Here is a 9,779-nt window from a genome sequence, read left to right as displayed (position 1 = left end):
AACCCTCAATGCTGATTGGCTGTAAAGTTTGGGTCAAAGGGTCAGTCTCAACAACCCTCAATGCTGATTGGCTGTAAAGTTTGGGTCAAAGGGTCAGTCTCAGCAACCCTCAATGCTGATTGGCTGTAAAGTTTGGGTCAAAGGGGTCAGTCTCAGCAACCCTCAATGCTGATTGGCTGTAAAGTTTGGGTCAAAGGGTCAGTCTCAACAACCCTCAATGCTGATTGGCTGTAAAGTTTGGGTCAAAGGGTCAGTCTCAGCAACCCTCAATGCTGATTGGCTGTAAAGTTTGGGTCAAAGGGTCAGTCTCAGCAACCCTCAATGCTGATTGGCTGTAAAGTTTGGGTCAAAGGGTCAGTCTCAACAACCCTCAATGCTGATTGGCTGTAAAGTTTGGGTCAAAGGGTCAGTCTTCCCAACCCTCGACGCTGATTGGCTGAAAAGTTTGGGTCAAAGAGTCAGTCTTCCCAATCCTCGACGCTGATTGGCTGCGGGCCTGAGGTGAAAGGTCACTCTCCCCATCTCTGGCTGCTGATTGGCTGGGAGGGTTTGGGGTCGGAGGTCGGGGCCGGCGCCTGGTGGGCGGTGATTGGCGGAAGCGGCGGGTGACGTGTGCGGGGGGCGGGGCGTGTTTCTCTCGCGGGGTTTGGGGGCGGGAGTCAGGCGGCGGCGGGGATGAGCCTCCCGGAGCGGCCTGAGGCCCAGCCCGAGGCCGGGGCGGCGGCACAGGCCCAGCTGCAGGCCCCGGGCCCGCCCGACGCCAAACTCCTGCACACCAAGCGGCTGTACCGGTAAGAGACGGCGTCCTGAGGCCGAACCCGGGGTCCTGAGGCCAACTGGGGGGGGTCCTGAGGACAACTGGCGGGTCCTGAGGCCAAGCCCAGGGTCCTGAGACCGACGGGGGTGTCCTGAGGCCAAGCCCGGGGTCCTGAGGCCAAACCAACGTTTTTAGGCCGAACTCAGGGTCCTGAGGCCAAACCCAGGGTCCTGAGGCCAAATCCAGGGTCCTGAGACCAACTGGGGAGTCCTGAGGCCGAATCTAGGGTCCTGAGGCCGACAGGGGGGTCGTGAGGCCAAATCCAGGTCCTGAGACCAACTGGGGAGTTCTGAGGCCAAACATGGGGTCCTGAGGCTGACAGGAGGGTCCTGAGGCCAAGCCCGGGAGGGGGCGGTTCTTGAGGCCAAGACGGTGGTGGTGGTGGTGGCGGGAGAGGCAGGGTGGGGGTCTTGAGGCTGAGACGGCCGAGGGGGTGGGGGGGGGGGGCGGTTCTTGAGGCCGACACGGGATGGGGATTTAAGCACAAGTTAAAGAGATGTGTATTGTCTCCAGATAGGACAGTTAGTGAGGTTTTGCAAGCCCAGTCAAGTCTTGGGGGTTACAGATAGCGTGACATGAATCCAAGTTCCTGGGTGAGGCCGTCCTCGTGTGCGCGGAACTTGGCTCTCAGTCTCTGCTCAGCGACTCTGCGCTGTCGTGAAGACCGCCTTGGAGAACGCTTACCCGAAGATCAGAGGCCGAATGCCCATAACCTCTGCGAAACTCTGCCAAGCAGACGAGACAAAGGAGCTACGCCATCTCCATGCGCACCAAGAACTGGAAACTTGAGAAACTCGGCACCACCACCAGCAGAACCTCCCCCAGTTCCACTGCAGGGAAGTCCTTCATCACACTTCAACCAGATGGAATCAAAGTTCTCAACCGAGGGTTCAGTTTCTGTCCTACCACCAAAATAGACCCCGTCAGTCTCCCAGAAGACACAGGAATTCACCAGGTGAATGAGGGTGCAGGAATTCTTCCACAAACCTCAAAGAGACCAGCACAATGAGACAGCCAATGAACTGGAACAGCCAACAGAGAGATCCCACAGGGCGGCAACCGAAGAGGAAAGAGTCCAATTGGACTCTTCCAGAAGGCCACTGCCCTCGACTGGACATGCACGCCCAAGTCGTCAGGAGGTCCGTCAACACCAGATTCATTAACTGCACTCACAAGACAACTCCGAACATCACCCAAGCACAACGCAGCGCCATCCGTGCTCTCGAGACCAACCGCAACACTGTCATAAGAAATAGGAGCAGGAGTCGGCCATCTAGCCCTTCGAGCCTGCCCCGCCATTCAATAAGATCATGGCTGATCTGAAGTGGATCAGTTCTACTTTCCTGCTTTCTCCCCATAACCCTTAATTCCCCTGTCTATCAGAAACCTATCTACCCGTGACTTAAATATATTTAGCGAGATAGCCTCCACCAGTTCAATGGGCAGAGAATTCCAGAAATTCACTACCCTCTGGGAGAAGAAGTTCCTCCTCAACTCTGATCTAAACTGCGCCCCCCTTATTTTGAGGCTGTGTCCTCTAGTCCTGCTATCCTTTCTAAGCAGAAAGAATCTCTCTACTCCACCCTATCCATCCCCTTCATTATCTTGTAAGTCTCTATAAGATTCCTCCTCATCCTTCTAAACTCCAACGAGTACAGACCCAGTCTATTTAATCTCTCCTCATAAGCTAACCCCCTCATCTCCGGTATCAGCCTGGTGAACCTCCTCTGTACTCCCTCCAAGGCCAATATATCCTCTCGCAAATAAGGGGACCAAAACTGCACCCAGTACTCCAGCTGCAGCCTCACCAGTGCCCTGTACAGTTGCAGCATCAAACCAGCAAAGGAGGGGCCATCGTCATACTGAACAGAGCGGATTACTGCAAAGAAGTGTATCGACAACTGAACAACGAGGAACATCACAAACATCACAGATCCAACCAAAGAGCACACCCGTCAACTCAACAGACTGATCAAGACCTTTGATCCAGACTTTCAGAGCACCCATCGTGGACACGGCGGACAGAGTATCCTTCGTCATCCAGTACTTCCCCGGAGGCTACGACATCTTCTCTGGAGCCTTCATTGATGAAGATGAACATCTCGCCAGGGCCATCCCCACACCGCCACTTCTTGCCTTCAAACAACCGCACAACCTCAAACAGACCATTGTCCGCAGCAAACTACCCAGCCTTCAGGAGATCAGTGACCGCGACACCACACAACCCTGCCACAGCAACCTCTACAAGATCATCGACACAGATGCCATCATCTCAGGTGAGAACACCATCCACCAGGTACACGGTACATACTGTTGCAACCCGGCCAACATTGTCTATCTGATACGCTGCAGGAAAGGATGTCCTGAGGCCATGGTACATTGGGGAGACCGTGCAGACACTACAACAACAGATGAATGAACACCGCTCGACAATCACCAAACAAGACTGTTCCCTTCCTGTTGGCGAACACTTCAACGGTCACGGGCATTCGGCCTCTGATCTTCGGGTAAACATTCTCCAAGGCGGCCTTCACAACACACGACAGCGCAGAGTCGCTGAACAGAGACTGATAGCCAAGTTCCGCACACATGAGGACGGCCTCACCCGGGACCTTGGGTTCATGTCACACTATCTGTAACCCCCGTGACTTGCCTGGGCTTGCAAAATCTCACTAACTGTCCTGTCTGGGGCCAATACACATTTCTTTAATCTGTGCTTAACTCTCTCCACTCACACTGTCTGTATCTTTTAAGACTTGATTAGCTGGAAAGACTCCAACCGTTATTTTGTAAATTGAGTTTGTGTTTTTATATGCCCTGTTTGTGAACAGAACTCCCCACTCCCCTGATGAAGGGGCCGCGCTCTGAAAGCTAGTGGCTCGTGCTACCAGATAAACCTGTTGGACTTTAACCTGGTGTTGTGAGACTTCTTACTGTGTTTACCCGAGTCCAACGCCGGCATCTCCACATCTGTAACTTTCTCCTGACCCTACACCCCCTCCCTATCTCTGTAATCTCCTCCAGCCCCTACAACCCTTGGAGATTCCTGCGCTCCTCCAATTCTGGCCTCTCGAGCGTCCCCCAATTCCCATCGCTCCGCCATTGGCAGTCGTGCCTTCAGCTGGCTGGGAGGCCCTAAGCTCTGGAATTCCTTCCTCAAAGCTCTCCACCTCTCTCTGTATCCCTCTCTCTTTATGTCTCTTTCTCTCTGACTTGTCTCTCTCCCTCGCTAAGATTTTCTATATTAATGGCTTCTTTGACCGAGCTTTTGGTCTCCTATCCCTAATACATTCTGACAACTGCATCCGATTTTACAATTTCAAACAGTTTGCAAAAGCGGTGGAGAAATGATTAGATTTATTATTGTCACATGTATTGGGACACAGTGAAAAGTATTGTTCCTTTGTGCTATACAGACAGCATACCGTTCAGAGAAGGAAAGGGGAGGGTGCAGAATATAGTGTTACAGTCACAGCGAGGGTGTAGAGAAAGATCAGCTTAATGCGAAGTTGGTCCATTCAAAATTCTGACAGCAGCAGGGAAGAAGCTGTTCTTGAGTCGGTCGGTACGGGACCTCAGACTTTTGTATCTTTTTCCCTGACGGAAGAAGGTGGAAGAGAGAATGTCCGGGGTGTGTGGGGGGGGGGGGGGGGGGGTCCTTGATTATACCGGCTGCTTTTCCCCGAGACAGCGGGAAGTGTAGATGGAGTCAGTGGACGGGAGGCTGGTTTGTGTGATGGGACTGGTTGACTATCATCGTATGGTCTTGATCGTGTTGGTTGTTTGCAGGAGCTTGCTGTGTATAGAGTGATGTCCACATCATATTGACAAGTGACTGGGATTTCAAATGTGATTTATTGGAATAGGAATCGCTTTTAGAATCCAAAATGAAACACTGCCAACAGTGCGGCGCTCCCTCAGCACCGCCCCTCCCGCAGTGCGGAGCTCTCTCGGCACCGACCCTCCCGCAGTGCGGCGCTCCCTCAGCACCGACCCTCCCCACAGTGCGGTGCTACCTCAGCACCGCCCCTCCCGCAGTGCGGAGCTCCCTCGGCACCGACCCTCCCGCACTACGGCGCTCCCTCGGCACCGACCCTCCCGCAGTGCGGAGCTCCCTCGGCACCGACCCTCCCGCACTACGGCGCTCCCTCGGCACCGACCCTCCCGCAGTGCGGCGCTCCCTCGGCACCGACCCTCCCGCAGTGCGGCGCTCCCTTGGCACCGACCCTCCCACAGTGTGGGCACTCCCTCAGCACCGACCGTCCCGCAGTGCGGGCGCTCCCTCGGCACTGACCCTCCCCGCAGTGCGGCGCTCCCTCAGCACCGACCCTCCCCACAGTGCGGCGCTCCCTCGGCACCGACCCTCTATTAAAGCAGTGTTTAATAGCTACACGACAGGGTGTGAAGAGGGATGAGATGGGCTGTTCTAATTGTTCTCTTTTCTTGCAGAGCTGTGGTGGAGGCAGTTCATCGTCTCGACCTAATTGTGAGCAACAAGGCTGCTTACCGAGAAGTGTTCAAACCTGAAAACATCAGTCTGCGCAACAAGTAAGGGGGGGGCAGGGGGGGCGGGGGGGGGGGGGGAGGTGGTGGGGGGTGGGCTCGGGCTCTGGGAAACAGGGTGGCTAAGAGTGCATGAGTCACGGTGGGTCAGCACTGCTGCCTCACAGCATCGGGGACCCGGGTTAGGTGGATTGGCCATGCTAAATTGCCCCTTACTGTCCAAAGATGTGCAGGTTAGGGTGGATTGGCCATGCTAAATTGTCCCTTAGTGTCCAAAGATGTGTAGGTTAGGTGGATTGGCCATGCTAAATTGCCCCTTAGTGTCCAAAGATGTGCAGGTTAGGGTGGATTGGCCATGCTAAATTGTCCCTTAGTGTCCAAAGATGTGTAGGTTAGGTGGATTGGCCATGCTAAATTGCCCCTTACTGTCCAAAGATGTGTAGGTTAGGGTGGATTGGCCATGCTAAATTGTCCCTTACTGTCCAAAGATGTGCAGGTTAGGGTGGATTGGCCACGCTAAATTGTCCCTTAGTGTCCAAAGATGTGTAGGTTAGGTGGATTGGCCATGCTAAATTGCCCCTTACTGTCCAAAGATGTGTAGGTTAGGTGGATTGGCCATGCTAAATTGCCCCTTACTGTCCAAAGATGTGTAGGTTAGGTGGATTGGCCATGCTAAATTGTCCCTTAGTGTCCAAAGATGTGTAGGTTAGGTGGATTGGCCATGCTAAATTGTCCCTTAGTGTCCAAAGATGTGTAGGTTAAGTGGATTGGCCATGCTAAATTGCCCCTTACTGTCCAAAGATGTGTAGGTTAGGTGGATTGGCCATGCTAAATTGCCCCTTACTATCTGAACAGGCACCGGAGTGTGGTGACTAGGGGATTTTCACAGTAACTTCAATGCAGTGTTAATCTAAGCCGACTTGTGACACTAAAAGAATTTAATCTTTGTTATTTTTACCTTATCTTTAAAAGTTTAAACTTATCTCTGTTTCCCCTCGTAATACACAATCTCAGTAAATTTAGTTTGGTTGCTAGAGAGGATGTCGAGCAGAGGAGGGGGAGGGAGGTTGACAGCATGTGGTGTGATCAGATCAGCTGTCTGAAGCAGCATGTGAGGGCTGGTGAATGAGGTTGAGATGAATTTTGAATTTGTCACAGTCGGAGCGCTGCACTGTGGGGAGGGTCGGTGCTGAGGGAGCGCCGCGCTGTGGGAGGGTCGGTGCTGAGAGAGTGCCGCGCTGTGGGAGGGTCGGTGCTGAGGGAGCGCCGCACTGTGGGGAGGGTCGGTGCTGAGGGAGCGCCGCACTGTGGGGAGGGTCGGTGCTGAGGGAGCGCCGCGCTGTGGGAGGGTCGGTGCTGAGAGAGTGCCACACTGTGGGGAGGGTCGGTGCTGATGGAGCGCCGCACTGTGGGGAGGGTCGGTGCTGAGGGAGCCCCGCACTGTGGGAGGGTCGGTGCTGAGGGAGCCTCGCACTGTGGGGAGGGTCGGTGCCGAGGGAGCGCTGCTCTGTGGGGAGGGTCGGTGCCGAGGGAGCGCCGCGCTGTGGGAGGGTCAGTGCCGAGGGAGCGCCGCGCTGTGGGAGGGTCAGTGCCGAGGGAGCGCCACGCTGTGGGAGGGTCAGTACCGAGGGAGCGCCGTGCTGTGGGAGGGTCGGTGCCGAGGGAGCGCCGCACTTTGGGAGGGTCAGTGCCGAGGGAGCGCCGCGCTGCGGGAGGTTCGGTGCTGAGGGAGCGCCGCACTGTGGGAGGGTCAGTGCCGAGGGAGCGCCACGCTGTGGGAGGGTCAGTACCGAGGGAGCACCGTGCTGTGGGAGGGTCGGTGCTGAGGGAGCGCCGCACTGCGGGAGGGTCGGTGCTGAGTTGCCTCTTATTGTCCAGTGATGTGCGGATTAGGTGGATTGGCCATGCTAAGATGCACGCATCCAGGGGATTAGGGTAAGTTACGGGAGTAGGGCTGGGTGGGACTGTGGGCAGTGCAGACTCAGCGAGCTGAATAGTACGATTCCAGGAAGCGTGATCATCGTGAGTGCCAGAGCAGCCTCGATGGGCTGAATGGTCACCTTGGTTTTTCTTGTTCTGTGTTCACTGCTGTTGCCTAACCTGTGTGTGTGTGTCTGCCACGCCTGTGTGTGTGTTTTTTACCTGGCAGGCTGCGGGAGCTGTGTGTGAAGTTGATGTTTCTGCACCCGGTGGACTATGGGCGGAAGGCAGAGGAGTTGCTCTGGAGGAAGGTTTACTACGAGGTCATCCAGCTCGTCAAGACCAACAAGAAGGTGAGAGGCCGCCCTGGCACCGCGTGGGGGTCAGCAGGCCCGACCCCCCCTTTAACTCCCGGGCCGGTCAGAGGGAGCTAGAGCAGGCCCCCCCTCAGGACCCGGCACCAACTCCCTGTGGCAAGAGCGGGGGAGAGGGTAGCACCACGGGAATGTGACTGGACCAGTAATTCAGAGGTTTGGGGTGGGGTGGGGGGTTCGAATCCCACCTCGGGATAAATCCGATTAATAAAATCTGGGATTGAGAGCGAGTCTCGTGACAACTGTCATCGATTGTTGTAAAACAAAATAAACCCATCTGGTTCGCTAATGTCCCTGCCGTCCTTACCCCGGTCTGGCCTACACGTGACTCCACAGCCACAGCAATGTGGTCGACTCTCGGCTGCACACACACACACACACACACAGCCCCCCACCTCACCTACACATTTAAGTTAGCATTGCTACCTCACAGCACCAGGGACTGGGTTCCATTCCAGCCTTAGGCCAATGTCTGTGTGGAGTTTGCACGTTGCAACGACCCGAACCGGGAGTCGAACCCGCGACCCTGGCGCGGTGAGGCAGCAGTGCTAACCGTTGTCCCACCATGCTTCCCCATGTGCGGGTTAGGTGGATTGGCCATGCTAACTTGCCCCTTAGTGTCCAAAGAAGTGCAGGTTAGGGTGGATTGGCCATGCTAAATTGTCCCTTAGTGTCCAAAGATGTGCAGGTTAGGTGGATTGGCCATGCTAAATTGCCTCTTAGTGTCCAAAGATGTTCAGGTTAGGGGGATTGGCCATGCTAAATTGTCCTTAGTGTCCAAAGATGTGTAGGTTAGGTGGATTGGCCATGCTAAATTGTCCCTTAGTGTCCAAAGATGTGCAGGTTAGGTGGATTGGCCATGCTAAATTGCCCCTTAGTGTCCAAAGATGTGTAGGTTAGGGTGGATTGGCCATGCTAAATTGCCCCTTAGTGTCCAAAGATGTGTAGGTTAGGGTGGATTGGCCATGCTAAATTGCCCCTTAGTGTCCAAAGATGTGCAGGTTAGGTGGATTGGCCATGCTAAATTGCCCCTTAGTGTCCAAAGATGTGCAGGTTAGGGTGGATTGGCCATGCTAAATTGCCCCTTAGTGTCCAAAGATGTGCAGGTTAGGGTGGATTGGCCATGCTAAATTGCCCCTTAGTGTCCAAAGATGTGTAGGTTAGGGTGGATTGGCCATGCTAAATTGCCCCTTAGTGTCCAAAGATGTGTAGGTTAGGGTGGATTGGCCATGCTAAATTGCCCCTTAGTGTCCAAAGATGTGTAGGTTAGGGTGGATTGGCCATGCTAAATTGCCCCTTAGTGTCCAAAGATGTGTAGGTTAGGGTGGATTGGCCATGCTAAATTGCCCCTTAGGGTCCAAAGATGTGCGGGTTAGGGTGGATTGGCCATGCTAAGTTGCCCCTTAGGGTCCAAAGATGTGCGGGTTAGGTGGATTGGCCATGCTAAGTTGCCCCTTAGCGTCCAAAGATGTGCGGGTTCGGTGGATTGGCTGTGCTAAATTGCTGGGGGTGGGGTGGACTCTGTGGTTTGTACAACCCCTCCCCCCCCCCCAAGTAATTCTGAATACAGTCGTCGCTTTTTTGTAATTTGCATCATAGCTCACATTCCCAAATACATTCCAACTGGATGTGCACATACTGTTGTGCGTCTCAGCAAGTACTGTCTGTTTCTCGTGGCCCCTTCCCCAATGACTGTAGCATCACCCCACCCACTCCCCCCAAAACCCGGCTGTAATGTGGCTCTCCCCCTCGCCTGTTCTGATCCCTCTCTTTTTCTCTCTCTCTCCCTCTGTCTCTCTCTCTCTCTCTCGCAGCATATCCACAGTCGGAGTGCCCTCGAGTGCGCCTACCGCACCCACCTGATCGCGGGCATCGGCTTCTACCAACACTTGCTGCTGTACGTCCAGTCCCACTACCAGCTCGAGCTCCACAGCTCCATCGACTGGACCCACGTCACCGACCCCCTGATAGGTGAGTGCCCGACGTGGAGGTGCCGGCGTTGGACTGGGGTAAACACAGTAAGAAGCCTGACAACACCAGGTTTAGGCCCAACCCGTTTTATTTGACGGTTCTAAACTCACCAAGCTTTCGGGGTTACTTTCCCCCTGACGAAGAGGGTAACCTCGAAAGCTTGCGAGTTTACTGTCAAATTAAATGGGTTGGAC

The 9,779-nt window shown here is 54.7% G+C and overlaps 1 protein-coding gene across 1 annotated transcript; it reads left to right on the top strand.

The window, feature by feature from the left end:
• Positions 1 to 668: 668 nt before the first annotated feature.
• smg5 (SMG5 nonsense mediated mRNA decay factor) lies at positions 669 to 9,585 on the top strand (the record flags this gene model as incomplete). Its single annotated transcript, XM_080185011.1, has 4 exons — positions 669 to 791; positions 5,267 to 5,365; positions 7,470 to 7,593; positions 9,429 to 9,585. Coding segments are annotated over exons 1-4 (496 nt in total), but the record flags the coding sequence as incomplete, so codon positions are not given.
• Positions 9,586 to 9,779: the final 194 nt, after the last annotated feature.

Source organism: Carcharhinus amblyrhynchos, unplaced genomic scaffold (assembly GCF_965287045.1).
Source record: "Carcharhinus amblyrhynchos unplaced genomic scaffold, sCarAmb.v2.hapA chromosome_1126, whole genome shotgun sequence".
Lineage (NCBI taxonomy): Eukaryota > Metazoa > Chordata > Chondrichthyes > Carcharhiniformes > Carcharhinidae > Carcharhinus > Carcharhinus amblyrhynchos.
This window is presented reverse-complemented; position numbering and strand designations above follow the sequence as displayed.